The 15,600-nt window shown below is 35.0% G+C and overlaps 1 protein-coding gene across 2 annotated transcripts in view; it reads left to right on the top strand.

The window, feature by feature from the left end:
- LOC128025739 (ras-related protein Rab-26-like) overlaps positions 1-15,600 on the top strand; it is a 48,788-nt gene that overhangs the window by 13,209 nt on the left and 19,979 nt on the right. For both annotated transcript variants that reach the window (XM_052612277.1, XM_052612278.1), the window contains exons 2-3: positions 10,473-10,514; positions 12,178-12,244. In XM_052612277.1, the coding sequence (XP_052468237.1) occupies positions 10,473-10,514; positions 12,178-12,244 (109 nt within the window). The remainder of the gene's footprint in view (positions 1-10,472; positions 10,515-12,177; positions 12,245-15,600) is intronic.

The raw sequence follows: 15,600 nt of genomic DNA, 5'->3' as shown, positions 1-15,600 counted from the left end.
CAGTTTAGCAACTGACCGCAAACTCTGTATTCATGCTAACAACATGTAAAAATATGCTAGCAATGTGCTCAATCATGCTAACATGTTAAAGCATGCTAAAACATATTATTGTTAAATCATGCTAGCATTCTAAATCATGTTCTAGCATGCTTACAACGTGTTAAATCATACTAGCAGCATGTTATATCATTCTAAAATGTCAGCAACATGTTAAAATATGTTAATCTAGCAACATACTAAAACATACTGATGGAAGTAGTTTGGATTGTTATTTGACATGCATGTTTATTTGTGTTTTCTGGGTTGTTGTAGAATATCTTTCAGAACTTTATGATAAAACACAAACAGAATAAAGTGACTGCAAACCCTTTAATCATGCAACATGTAAAAACATGCAAGCAATTTGTTAAAACATGCTAGCCATTTAATAATTTAAGCTAGCCATGTTAGCAACACGTTAAGACATTCTATCATGTTCAATTGTACTAGAAACATGTTAAAACATATTATGCTAGCAACATGCTAAACGTGCTAAACATACAGATGGAAGTAGGTGGGATTGTCATTTAACATGCATGTTTATGGGTTGTTATACAATATATTTCAGACTGGACTCTATATGATAAAACGCAAACAGAAACTCTTCCTGCCTTCACAGACGCGGACGAATACAGTGATAATTTGCCTTGATACACATAATTACCTCTTTAGAGGAAATGGTTAATTACTCAAAGGTGCAACAAACCTAACGACCAACTCTTATGAATCTTACAAATTTTCTCTCCGTTAATGAGAAATGCTTCAAGCGCCGCTGTGAGAAAGTGTAATCACTGCATGGATCGGTTCAGCTTCGGCACTCTGCATCTGCAAAATCTAGTGTTATAGATTGGGCTGGATATGCATTTTAAATGAAAGTATTAAAGTACAAAAATGCTGTCCAATTTTAGGGTTTCATATTTTAAAAAGTCTTATTATTCTTGTTTTATTTTGCTGTTAGTAACTGATTTTTATTCATTACTGACCTTACCACAAAAATATACCTTGTAATTGTACAATTTAAAATGCATATGTATTTTCAAAATTTAATTTACATTATTGTGTATTATTGTAGCTAATTAGGTTAAATTGTCACTCAGAAATTGTTAGTAAATTCCAAAAAAAAACAAAAAAAAAACAAAGAATAAGTAACAGACATACTTAAATGTGACACTTGGAAGTAGAAAGGCTATAGTATTTTCTTGTGAAAATATATTTTGATATATGTTGATTATGTTTTCCCTCCATGTGTTCCGTGTCCCATGTTTATTGTGTCATTATGTTCAGGTGTGTCTTGTAATTACCATCACCACACCGTGAATATATATAATTATTATTTTATTTTTTTACATTGTAGTTTTTAAGATATGTTTGTTAAATAATGTAACATTTAATTTAATACATGCAAAATATTGCTGATTGGTTTGTCATATCCAGCTCCTCAATAAGGCCTTTGTTTATTGTCGAGCTCTGTCTTATGTCGAATGATTGCATAGGCTCACAGTGAGCCTCATGCTTGTTTATAGGCAAAGCGTCAGAGACGTGTCATTTCATCAATCATTTAAGGTCTGCTGAAAAGGTCAATTACACTTTCAAGCAACAATTAAGCAAATGGCAAAGCAACAAATACGTTTAGTGGTCCACATGGTATCGTTAATACATTCACATACTAAATTAATTATTATTTTAATTGCATAAGCAGGAAATCAGGAAATGCACGGTGAAGGCATTTGATCAGTTCTTGAGCAGTTTTTACAGCCGTGTGCTGATGAATATTCATGAGAAGTTGCTTTGTCAGGGTTTTGAGAGTTTGAGTGACAGCTGGCCCTGCCCAGCAGCTTTTGTGTCTTTTTGCTTTTGCTTGTGATGAATATTAAGGAGCACCTGTCAGCGTCCAAACACAGCAGGTCGTTAGGGTTGATTATGGGAGTGTCCATTCACACACATGCAGTCACTACATAGTCACTACATATACATACATATATATATATTTGCTGGCAGTAGATAATTTTTGTTTATTATCACAAAATTGCTTTTAATTGCTATTTATGCAAATAAATAATATGCTAAAATTTGTTTACAGATACCAGAAGTGTGCACCCATTGCATGATTCGAAGTCTTAAAGCTTGAGATACATAATGCTTTCCTGGGGGTGTGTTTGCGGATGAAGGTTCTTGTTGTGCTTCTCTTAGTTCTTCCATGATATCCCAGGAGACTAAGGGTTAGGATGATAGAGGTGGGTAGGATGGGACCAGAGATGTGATGCTCTGTGGAGAGGTCATATTGACGAGAAAGATTGTCTGCTTTTCCATTCTCGCTGCCAGGCCGATAAGGTAAAGTTAAGTTGAAGCATGTGAAGAATAATGCCCAACTGGCTTTTCAGGGGTTAAGACGTTATATATTCCAGATCCTTATGGTCTGTTATTACTTGAAAGGGATGAAGAGCTCCTTTAAGCCAGTGACGCTATTCTTCGATAGCTGCTTTCATGGAGAGTTGTTACTTATTTCCATCATCATAGTTGCGTTAGTTTTCTGGAGAAGAAAGCACATGGATACAATTTGATTGTTTGTCCTTGTCTCCAAGAGAGTTTAGCACCGAGTCTGAGGCATCCACCTCTAGTATGAATGGTTCATTCGGATAAGGATGTTTCAGGGTAGGGACTGTTGTGAATCATTCTTTCAATGTGTTAAAAGCGTTGTTGCCTTCCGAAGTCCAAACCAGTTTTGATGGTTTATTCTTGAGGAGTGAGTTGAGAGGCAACCATACTATAATTTTGGATAAACCTCCTGTAGAAATTGACAAAGCCTAGCAACCAAGAACCTTGGTGGTTCTTGGTTGTGGCCATTCAGTGAATGCCTGAACTTTGAGGTCATTCATCTTGACACCCTATGAGCTGATGTGGTAACCCAGGAAGTTTGATTAACATGGAACTCACATTTTTCTGCCTTGACATATAATTCGTTCTCTAAGATTCGAGAAAGGACTGTTCTGACATGGGAAATGTGGTTGTGTTCGGTCGTGGAAAATACTAGGATATTGTCAATGTTTGCAACCACAGATTTATTCAGAAGGTCCTTGAAGGTTTCATTTGTGAAAGATTGGAATACAGCGGGAGAGTTGGCAAGCCCATACGGCATTACCTGATATTCATAGTGCCCCCTAGTGGTGAGAAAAACTGTTTTCCATTCATCCTCTTCTTTGATTCTGATGAGATTATATGAACTTCGAAGATCAATCGTGGTGTAGATCTAGGCATTTCTGAGTTGGCTTTTCTGATGGTACTAACGGAAGGGGATAGCTGAACTTAGAATAACATTAATATTTTTCAGTCCTCTACAGTCAATACACGGTTTTAGTCCACCATCTTTCTTCTCCACAAAGAAGGACCCTGCAGCTGCTGGGGAGGCTGATGGTCGGACAAAACTGGATTTCAAGGCTTCTTCCACATGCTCCTCCATGGCTTCGTTTCTGGAAGTTTCTGGACTTTACTCTTGGGGGGTTGTGTGTTAGACAAGAGATCAATGGCACAGTCTAAAGGTCTATGTGGTAGAAGTTGTGTGGTTTTCACCTTGCTGAATACATCAGAGAGATCTTGATAGCAATGGGGAATATTAACTTTCATGTGTGTCTCAGGGCTTTCCACTCTGGTTGCGAGACATGATTGGGGTTTTGCAGTGACTCATACCAAAAGATAACCAGCATGTCAATTCACCTTGATGCCATGAGAGTTCAGGGTCGTAGTAGAGGAAGTGAGTGATGCCTTTTCCAATCAATTCACCTTATGAGAGCCTTGACTTGGATAGATGGGGTGCACATTTGTGTAGGGATTTGATATTGGTCAAGATGTCCTGGTGGATAAGATTGAGGGTGGGTCCAGAGTCAATCTTCGCTGTGAGGTCAAGAGAGAGACTATCAATTCTTAAGCCAACAGGGAGTGTGAATGACTTGTTGCTTAAAAGAGCAAAATGTTCAATATTTACCCGGGGATTGTTTTGAAGCTTGTTGAGGGCATTGTAAACAGCGGTGGCCTGATTCACCCGGAGAAGGAGGACTCCTCACCCTTGCGTGCAAGTTCTGGCTGAAGATCGCAGTTGAGACTTTTATGAATCATAGCTTTTAAAGCGACATCATTCCATCCACTCTGTGCAGCGAGCGTTCTGAATTCAATGGCAAACTCAGCAGCGGAGGAATTACCTTGTGTACGGTTGATGAGCTGTGTCAAAACGTCCTTTCCGCTATGAGGATATTCAAACACTTCACGGTGTTGATGAATGAAGTACGTCACTGAATTCCTCAAGCATGAGTCCGAGTCCCAAATGGCTTCTGCCCAGTCGATTGCTCTGCACGTCAACAGTGTCATGATGAAAGCACACCTTTTGCCTTCTGATTCAAATCTCTCTTCTTGGTTATCCAGATTAACTTGGCAATCGAAGGCCTTGCATTGCTCAGCGGTACCGTCAACTTTCCCAGGGAGAGCGAAACTTACGGTCTTAGGAGTGGGCGGATGTAGTGCATCAGGTGTTCTTTGACGGTCTGCAGCTTGGTCAGTTGTTCCTGATACTTCTGGAGCATTTCCGTTTGGTATGAGAATGCTTCTTGGAGATTCAACACTTCCGCAGGATTCATAGGAGGCGAAATATTCTGCAACAGAGATGCTGGAGTTTGGTTAGAATCCATGAGTGGAAGTTTATTAAAGGTCAAGACTTTAAACAGATGTCGATAAACAGGCAGAGTGTCAAAACCAGAGATGAAAGCAGAGCCAGACAATAGTGGAGCGGCAGGCAATGAGTCCAAACACAAACATCAGTCCTATCAGGCGTCAGAACAAAAGGGGCGGAGTACAGATACTGTGGGTCAAGAGGTCAGACAAGATCATACACAGGTATCCAATCAGGAACAGTGGTAGAATAATGCTTGGTAAGGCAGATGAACTGGCAATACTTTCGCGATCTGCACATGAACATGTCTGAATTTATATGGAAGTGAAAGCAGAAGAAGCAAAGGGAGTGGAGCACGGTCAGTACTCGGGCGAGGGCTCCCTCTGCTGGCTTGGCGTTACAAATATATCATTTTGAAAATTAACTATAGATAAATAATTTTGTGAATGTGAAATAACTACAATGTTTTTGTTTTTGTTTTTTTTATGAAAATGCTAGGCATTCATAAAACAATGTCATGTTTTAAAAAAAAAAATCAGTGCATTTTCATGTTCATATGATGTAAATGACATGCAGCGATGATGTAAATAGATGAAAAAAAAGCTGCTTCTTGCGTTAGATCAAGGCTGCATCTCATTTCTAGTTTTACTTGATCTTAGTGCTGCGTTCGACACCATAGATCATGACATACTCATAGATCGATTACAAAACTATACAGGTATTCAAGGGCAGGCTCTAAGATGGTTTAGATCCTACCTGTCCGATCGCTACCATTGTGTTTACTTAAATGGGGAGTCATCTCATTTATCATCAGTAAAATATGCAGTGCCACAAGGATCCGTCCTAGGTCCCCTTCTATTTTCAATATACATGTTGCCCCTTGGTAATATTATTAGAAAATACGGAATTAGAAGAATGGAATAATAGCCGCTGACAATTCAGCTTTGCCATTGCAGATAAAGAGGTAAAACATATGGAAAACATATGTTAATTTGAAATATTCATAATGAATATATTGAATTAAAAAAATAAAAAAATTAATGCAGCCTTGGTAAACATGAGAGATTAAAAAAAAAAATAATAAATAAATAAATCTTACCAATCCCAAACATGATTTTGAGTGATGATTCAAATGAATCGTTTACTGAATCAATTCTTCGAAGCAGCCAACTCCCCAACTCGAACTCAAACTTTTTTGGCAGGTGAAGTTTAAATCAGAGACAATATTAAAATGAATTCCATTAAAATGCTATCACATGCTCTTGAGTCAACAAATCTACTGTAATGACATGCTATGTTGAAAAGTTCATTATATACATATTGTACATTGCAATATTCATTATTTTGCTTAACTTTATATCCCCAGCAAATCAATGTGAATATTATATATATATATATATATATATATATATATATATATATATATATATATATATATATATATATATATATATATATATATATATATATATATATATATATTACCCAGCCCTAATAGTCTTCCAAAACAGATTAACAGATGACGGGGGCATCAGCAGCTTTACATGTCCGTAGTACTAATGAGACAGAGGAGAATCTGGAAGAAGAAAGACTAAAAACGCTCAAAAAATCCTGTGACTCTTGCATGAGAGAAAAAAGTGAAATTACAGCTTGAGCTTCAGAGTTTGTGAGTCTCATTATAATTTCTTTTTTCAAAGAGAAGCTTTGAACTCGTTCACCTCTACAGAGAGACTGAGAGATGCATGACAGGGTTATCAGTAAAAAAAAATACAAATAAAAATCCTTTTGCTGATTGAAATACAATAAACGTTAACTGAAATAGAATAAATATAAATAAAACATTAAACTTTATTTATATTTAAACATTAAGCTACAGTAATTGCTGAGATAACATTTTATTTTCATTATATATATATTAAACTTGAAATTATTTTATTTCAGCTAATTATCAAGGCGTCATTTCTCATTTTCATTTAGTAACTTGTACTAAAATAATTAAAGCTAATAAAGAGAATTTATAAAAATTACAATATAGGCATAAAAAATAAAAACAAAATAAAAGCTAAATTGCAAAAACTTTAACCAATATTAAAATGAAAACAAATAAAATAAATCCTATAAATATAAAATAAATAAATAACTTAATAACAATAAAAAAAAAAAAAAAAAAAAAAAAATATATATATATATATATATATATATATATATATATATATATATATATATATATATATATAAAGGTTTACCTAAATTAAAATGAAATCTATTTCAAAATATAAATAAAAAACTAAACCATAATAGTTTCATTTTCATTTTCATGAAATCCTGTCCATTTTCAAAAAATACAGAATGTTTATGAGAAATGCTAAGCAGGTGTAGCCATTACAAAATAACATTATATGGCCAAAACACACATTAGATCGCAATCGGGAGTTATTGCAATCATTCAATGGTGGTTTAAAGTGAGTTTGGAGTATAAGCGGAGTATAAGTCCTATAAATTGTCTCGTGGCATGATTAGCAAATTAACCCCTTAGGTATCGAAATGTGGTCCAATTTGCAATAGCAACACGATGAGGAAAGAATTCCCACACCAGATATTACTCTATAAGCTACAGTGAAGTGTTTTCGTATGAGGTCTAGTTTGTCTGAAATCTATGACAGACTGGAGCTGAATAAATGATAAATGTGTGTATCTGTGTGTATCTGTGCCGCTGGGATGCCCAGGTGTGTGCTGGTAATTAAAGGACAGTGTTGAGCTGATCTCTGCCTCCTGCAGCTGTAATGTCACCCTCACAGACTGATCTTTGCAGGAACACTTCAGCTGTGTTCACTGTATGCAAGAAGCTTTCCCATAAAATCAGTGTGATTCTGGACCTCTTGCGCTGCTGAAAAAAAAAAAAAAAAACGAGAAGAAAAGTCATGGCAACGTGTTTTTCCATTACTTTACCTCAAAATAGTTTTGCAACTTTGTTTTTAAGTTATATGCTTCCTTAAAAAAAATGTCATGCGACTATAAAGAAATTAGCGCAGAAATGTTGACTCAGAAATTAGTAGTAAATTTCAGAAAAAAACTACAAAGAAATGGCAAGTGACACTGAAAAAAAAAACTGAAATAGCATTTTCTTGTAAATTGTACTCCATGTAATCTTTTTGTTTGCAACTGACATTTTTTTTATAATGTACAACCGATTTGATTTTATTCTGTTTCAAAAATGATAAAAGCCATGGCAACATTTGTTTTTCAATTGCTTCAAAATATTTTTTCTTAGTTTTATAACTTTAAAATAGGAGTTGAAATTACTTGTGCATCCAATTTTATCGAACTTAAAAAGGAAGGTTGCAGCTCAAATGAAGTTATTAAGTTTTAGATATTTTTCTGCAGTTTAAGGTCATTTCGCATTACTTTTGCTTTTTTAAATGCATCCTTTACCCTTAACAGACCCATTATCATTATATGTGGTGCATTTAGCTATTATCAAGACCTTCTTCGTGCATTTAATGGATTTAATCAACTTTCCAAAGATGAACATTATGATGCTGTGGATGATGGACTATTGAATATTATTCAGATATTCATCATTTATACCAGGGTTAGTTTGAGATTTATCTTGATCCTGAGCTGATAATGACGAAACTCACTCCTTTACTAAAATAGTAGGTTTGTGAAATTTGTATTTATTAAATGTATGTTATATATATATATATATATATATATATATATATATATATATATATATATAATCATGTGACATTTATTTATTTAGACAAAACAGTAGGCAAAACAGTGTTATTTAAGTTTCATTGGGATACTATCAGTTTTTTAATATTTAGAATTAGATTTTATTTTTATATTTTCTATTCTATTCTATTATTTCTGCTTCAGTTTTAGTGGTTTTAGTATATCAAGGAAATCAGTATTAATTACTATAATAAGGCAAAAAGTTATATTCAGTAAAAATTAAATTAGATAAAATAGTATATATTCAGTATAATATAATATAATATATTCAAATAAATATTAAATATATATGTTCTTTATTAAGACAAAATATTAGGCTGATGTTATTGTATTGGGTTCTGGATATAAACAAACAAATACATACATACATAAATCTAAAATACAATATGTGCTAATACACTGCAGCATAATAATAGTATAATAGACTACAAAAGCGTGCAATAAGTTCACTTTAATCAATCCATCAGTGTAGTGCATCATCATCATCTTCATCATCAGTCTGCACTTATGATGATGTTTTATTATAACGGCTCTTATTTCACCAATCAATCATCCTGTGTGATGACAGGAAGAGGAAAAACTATCATTAAATAAAGAGGCTTTCAGTGCTGCTGGTTTTCAAGCCTCCTGAACCACACAATCAGGTTCATTAGTCAGTTCTAACCGATGTTAACATGCACAGATGTGTGTAAAAGCATCAGCTCCTCATTCTGTTGCTGATTTTCTCTTCTGCTGTCATCCAGTTGAATCTCACTTCTCTGTTCTGTCAAGTGTTTGTCCTGAAGACTTTGGCCGTTTCTCTGCAGATCTGATGACGTTATGAATCGAGAGTCTTCTATAAGCGGATGTAACTGGCTCTCAGTCTCAGAAGGTGTTCACTGTCCTCTCTGTTGGAGACCAGAACTAACGAGTGTCTAGAGCACATCTTCACTAACGATCCAGTACACCTGGAGCACACGCTTCACCACCTCCAATAATCAACGATGCCAGAAAGATGATAGGAAGAGTCAAATTCAAGAGATTGTATTAATGTTCATCAAAGATGCAACGACTAATGAATGAACTGATCCTTAAAGTAAACGCCATCAAATGTTATAATCAGTTAGTTGAGTCTTTTGGAGTGTGCACTGGGAAAATCTGTCAGTAACTGGAGAGTAAACTGTGAACGAAGTAAAATACTCAATTTTAAGGGGGGAAACATTTACTGTTAATGCATTTTTATTTAAAAACAACACATCTAAAAAGCAAATGTGTGATTTAAATGTCTCTGAACTTAAATAACTTATTTATTTTTCTTTTTTGTGGTTGCTTTTGAGAAGTAAATTTAGGTTTTAAAGTAGCTAAACATGCTTGCATATGTAATAAAATTTTTAAATGAACAGTAACTGTAATTGGATGTATCATATTATTAATATGTTTTTGAAAGAAGTCTCTTCTGTTCACCAAGGATGCATTTATTTTGATCTAAAAAATTAATAAAAATCTGAAATATTATTCTAATGTAAAACAGCTGTGTTCTGTGTGAATCTGTGTTAAAGTGTAATGTATTTCTGTGATGCTCCGCTGTATTTTCAGCATCATTCCTCCAGTCTTCAGTGTCACATGATCTTCAGAAATCATGAAGAAACATTTCTGATTATTATCAGTGATGAACACAGTTGTGCTGCATGATATTTTTTGTGAAATCTGGATTCACAGATGAATAGAAAGTTCAAAAGAACAGCATTTATTGAAATACAAATCTTTTGTAACATTAGAAATGTCTTTACTGTCACTTTTGATCACTACAATGAGTCCCTGATGAATAAAAGTATTCATTTCTCCTATAAACTGCTCATGGAAGTAAAGAGCTATTTTTGGACGTTTGTACTGAAGCTGAACAGAACGTGGCAGTAGCATCTCTGGAGATTTAATAGAAGTGTGATGGATCTGCAGTGCTTTCCAGAAAAGCCGAACCACTTGTGCTCAGTGACCCAACGTTAAACGGTAATGAGACGTCTGCAGAGACTGATCTTTCTTTTCTCTTTTATTGCAGAATAAGGTGCTGAGCATTGACGGTGTGAGAGTTAAACTACAGGTGAGCATGCAACTTTTTAATTATATTGTAAAGGAATAGTTTACCCAAGAATGAGAATGTGCTGAAAGTGTACTTACCTCCAAGCCCTCCGTGAGTTTGTGTCTGTAGAAGTGTAGCATTGCATCAGTGTCTCATCAAAGGATGCTCTGCAGTGAATGGGTGCATCTCATACAAACACGTGCATATCACGAATGAAATCAGTTACTAATGCACACATTTTCAATATAAGCTTTTAGGTTTGATGCCATCTGTTGCTATTCATATTATCTCAATAAACCCTTGAGTAATTATGTGATTTAATTACCTAACTGCGAAGCAACTCCAATTATCTGTGCTGTTTTAAATACTAAGGTGATGCATTTGGATGTTCCCATGCTGCTTTGCTTCCTCTGGCTAATATTGAGTGTGTAAACAGTGGATGTGCATCTGGAGGATCAGCTCTAATGAGAGTTTAACGAGGCTGTCATTAATGCTTAATGCTCTATTAGCCACATGCCTCGCTCTAGTGTAAGGAGACACACAGACTCGACTCGGACAGCTTCAGAACCTGCTCCGCTGCACGTTACCCTTGAGATATTCTTATTTATTTAAAATCTACAAATATTTACATTTATGCATTTGGCAGACACTTTTATCCAAAGAGACTTACATTGCATTCAATAAATACATTTCTTCAGTTATTAATGAAACCCATAACCTCTGGGTTGCTGGTGCTGTACTGTTAAAAATAGGTTTCCCAAAACTGGATGTTAAATGTTTTTTACTGAACCGTCAATGCCAGCTAAAGAATCTTTATGTTTAAGAGTGCATACTTTGAAATCTACAGGAATGCACATTTAAGGGATAGTTCGGCCAAAAAGAAGCTAAAATTGCTTTGTTTCTTCATCAGTGTCTCTGCAGTGAATGGGTGCCGTCAGAATGAGAGTCTGATAAAAACATCCCAATAATCCACAGCACTCCAGTCCATCAGTGAACATCTGGAGAAGACAAAACCTGAAACACATCCAGCATTAAGATGATTTTAACTCAAACACATAGAGTCTATAATCCAGAATAACACTTCCTCCAGTGAAAAAGTGTGGATTATTGGGATGTTTTTATCAGACTCTCATTCTGACGGCACCCATTCACTGCAGAGCATCCATTGATGAGACACTGATGCAGTGCTACATTTCTACAAACCTGATGAAGAAACAAACTCATCTACATCTTGGGTGAAAAATAATATACTGTTTATGCATATTTAAAATAAAGGAGGAAATTATAAATGCAAGAAGTGTCTAGAACTATTGCATGCCTTCATATTACTTGTAGACATTTATGATGCTTCTTAGTGCTTATTTGTGTGTGTGTGTGTGTGTGTGCAGTATCTCCCAGTCTTTGTTAATGTCAGGCAGCTCTTCTCATCAGCTTTCATGTGTACTCGCTCAGTTTCATCAGTGTGAAACATGACCCAGGCCGACAGGTGCTCTTATCAGGACGGGGACGCTGTAAAAGTCTCAGCCTCACCATAAATCCACATTCACACCAGTACCTCATCAGCTCATTAAAGCTTTTGCTCCTCTGCTCCACTTCAGTCGCTGTTGTGTTGAAGAGTGAAAGCTGAAATATAGTGTGAATGTGATGAATGCATGAATGAAGCAGGTCTCCTCTTGTTGTGTAGATCTGGGACACGGCGGGACAGGAGCGATTCAGGAGTGTGACGCACGCCTACTACCGAGACGCTCACGGTGAGTTGCATTGTGTCGCACGAGGACTGCAAGAAGCATTCTCTTTATCAGAAAAGTTACATAAATAGAGAGAAAAAAAGAGGGGAACCCCCATTTGTCACTCTGTTTTGCTCTGTTTATCCTTCAGTTTCTCTCTCTCTTCTAGACCTAAATGCATCAAATTTGTTTAAATGTGATTTGGACGTTAAATGGCGACCCAGTTGCACAAGTGAAATTAAAATGCCACTACAAATGCAGTAATGTAACCATGAAATATGAATAAGAAAATATAAATTTAAATAACGTATAAACAATAACAAAATTGTGATTTACACCATAAAAAATTAAGTTGTTAGTAAAAATGTATGTGTTTATTTATTTCTATTTTTTTTGTAAATGCATAAATAGCAGCAGAAGTATGATTTACCCATGAATGCTTTTAGATGTAGTGTGCGTCATAATTTCTTTTATGTAGATTTGTTTGTGAGGGTCAGGGTCTTATTTGGCTGCTTTTAGAAAGATTGCAGATGAAATACTGATTGTACCATTCAGTGTTAACAACAAAAGAAATGGGAAGCGCTTTCTAATACCTATTTATTTTGCCATCCTAATTGCACATGATTATATGGTTAGCAGCTTTTCATCAATTGCATTCAGCATTGTTTTTCTCGTCAGAACAGACCTCGTAACCCACCAGTTGAGATTCACTCACACATGACTACCAAATATCTCACATTTCCCATGTCATAAACATGATCTCCTGCCAAAACATTAACAGCGTAGTCCAACGGAAACAAAAAAAAAACGATGCTTTATTTTAAAGTTTTTCTCACTCATAGAAAACTATTTTGGAGAAATATTAAGAATATTGCATTTATATTCTGGGTTCATTAACTCACATGTAGATGGATAGTACATTTTTTCATTATAGTGGTTTTCTACAGCAGAGAAAATTACTGTTAAAGCTTTGTTTTTGCAGTGTCTTGTTGTTTCGGCTTTAGATAATGTTCATGACATGAAGAATGTGAGAGAAACTGTCACTGAGTCGTTGTTTCAGAACATGTTGTGTTTTAGGATGTTACTTTCTTACAACTTTATTCTCATAATTTAAAACACTAGAAACACACCAAACTAAGATGACATGTTTGGCACATGGTTATTATAGTAAAATAAAACTAAAACTAGAAATAAAACCATAAAACAAAATAAATGTTATCTGAAATAAAATATATAAAATGATGTTTTTAATATAATATTTTAAATACTGAAATATTTAATTATTAAAAACGGTAATAATTAATAATTAGTTCCTTATTTAAACTGATTAGTTCAAAACAAAGTTATAATTTCTGTATATAACATACTACTGTATTTAATACTATATATAAATAATTATTTTAGTATATCAAGTTTAAACTAAATGAAAATGTGAAATGTTGAAATAAAATGATAAATAGCTGAAATAAAATAAGTTTATATGTTTATATTTTATTTCATTTCAGTTAACATTAATTTTTTAAGTCATGAAAATTGTCTTTATGAAGCTTGTTGCCAAGGCAAAATGTATAATTGTCATTTAGTTTGAGATGAACTAAAGAAAAAACTATATAGACATGTTTACACACACACACACACACACACACACACACACACACACACACACACACACACACACACACACTTAAAACATTAACTAATTAAAAAAACAACATGTTTCAAGGATCTCAATGATACTACAATAAGACATTATTTTAGTTTGCTATGAATACCTCTGGACTCTGGAGCATATCTGATCTTCGGAGAGATGCACCACTGGATTTCATTATGTTAGCTGGCTTTTGTGCTTCATTTCAGCCTCTACCTGGAACAGAAAGAGCCTCTTAGAGCTGCAGTGAAACGCAATTAGTTTGAAGTACTGACCATGTAAAGCTAAACCAAATGACAGGTCATTATAACAAAATGCATGTTCTTGTAAGCAGAGTCGCTGTTTTGAGTTTCCACAGTAGATCTTGGGTTTAGTGCATTGTTAATTTTTCCGTTTTTAAAGCAGAACTAAATCAAAAATTCTTTCTGAGAGCATGTGAGACCCGCCCACGCTCTTATACTCAAACATGATTGATTGGACCATTAAGAGCAGCTAGTATGACCCTTTTAAATAAGATTCTGATGCACGTACACGCACTCAACAACCTTTCACTGCACCTTCAGTGCTTTCCAGCAGAACACACGCGGCGCTCGAGTGACCGGCGTTTAAACGTATGCATACTGATGCGATAATTCATGCTTTTTGCAGCCGAATGTCCCCTCCTGCACAAAAGTGTGCATGCATATCCTTTAATCACAACCCAGAGATTCACCTTAGACATTAGTCTGGTGGAGCTCATACTGTCCTGCGTGTGTGAGCTTTATTCGGGCTGAGCAGATCTACTGTACTCCTGACGCCCACAGACTGCCTCTGCCATCTGTGCCATGCCTGTGTGCCATCAGCTCACCGAGAGACATGGCACTGCACCACGAAACACTGCTCTAGAGCACATGAAATCACATGCTCGGATCTGAACTGGAGACCAGATGATTCATATCTCATACAGGCACTCTTTCATGTGCTTTTAGTGTCAAAAACTTGTTTAGTATTTTCATATTCTTCTGAAAATGCTATTTTTGTGTTATGAAGCTTGTTTGAGCATATATTATTGTAATCTTTGAAAGTAGCAATTTTGGTTTAATGATACATTTTTTTTACATCTATATGATGTATATTTATATAATGAAAACATCTATAAAAAAAAATGTTAGTTTATTTTCAAGGTTCTATTTAATTGTATGTTATTTCCTCAGATCAAACATCAGATAAAACAAACAAAGTGTGAAGGGAAAAGGACACAGGTGCTCTTTAGATGAATTTTGACAGTCATTCAGATGAAATCAATGATGTTTGAGCTTTATTCATTGAATGTGTGAGTTGTCTGTATCGAGTGAATCCATCCATCATCTTCTGCTTATGTGGGGCCGGTAATATCATTTTTTATATTATCAAAAATAGATGCAAAAGAGAAACTTCACAAATGATGCAAACTACTGTATTACCGGCATGAATTGGTGTGAACAGACAGTAAATAAAGCTAAAGTGCATACTATATACAAAAAATAAAAAAAGCAAAAGTGCAAACTGCAGATACAGTGCATTTCCATATGCGCAGGATTAAAAGGTTGAACGTTGGTTTTGCAAAAAATCAATACCCCATGTGGTAGCATTGCTAGTTAAGTTAGCTAACCGAAACACAATAGAGGTAAAGTTACATAAAAGGACATGCATTATTTACCTTATCGTCAAAGTTTGACTCCGTAAGCCGATGTTTGACATGAGGTGCCAGCCA

This window comes from Carassius gibelio, chromosome A12, assembly GCF_023724105.1.
Source record: "Carassius gibelio isolate Cgi1373 ecotype wild population from Czech Republic chromosome A12, carGib1.2-hapl.c, whole genome shotgun sequence".
In the NCBI taxonomy this organism is placed as follows: Eukaryota; Metazoa; Chordata; class Actinopteri; order Cypriniformes; family Cyprinidae; genus Carassius; species Carassius gibelio.
This window is presented reverse-complemented; position numbering and strand designations above follow the sequence as displayed.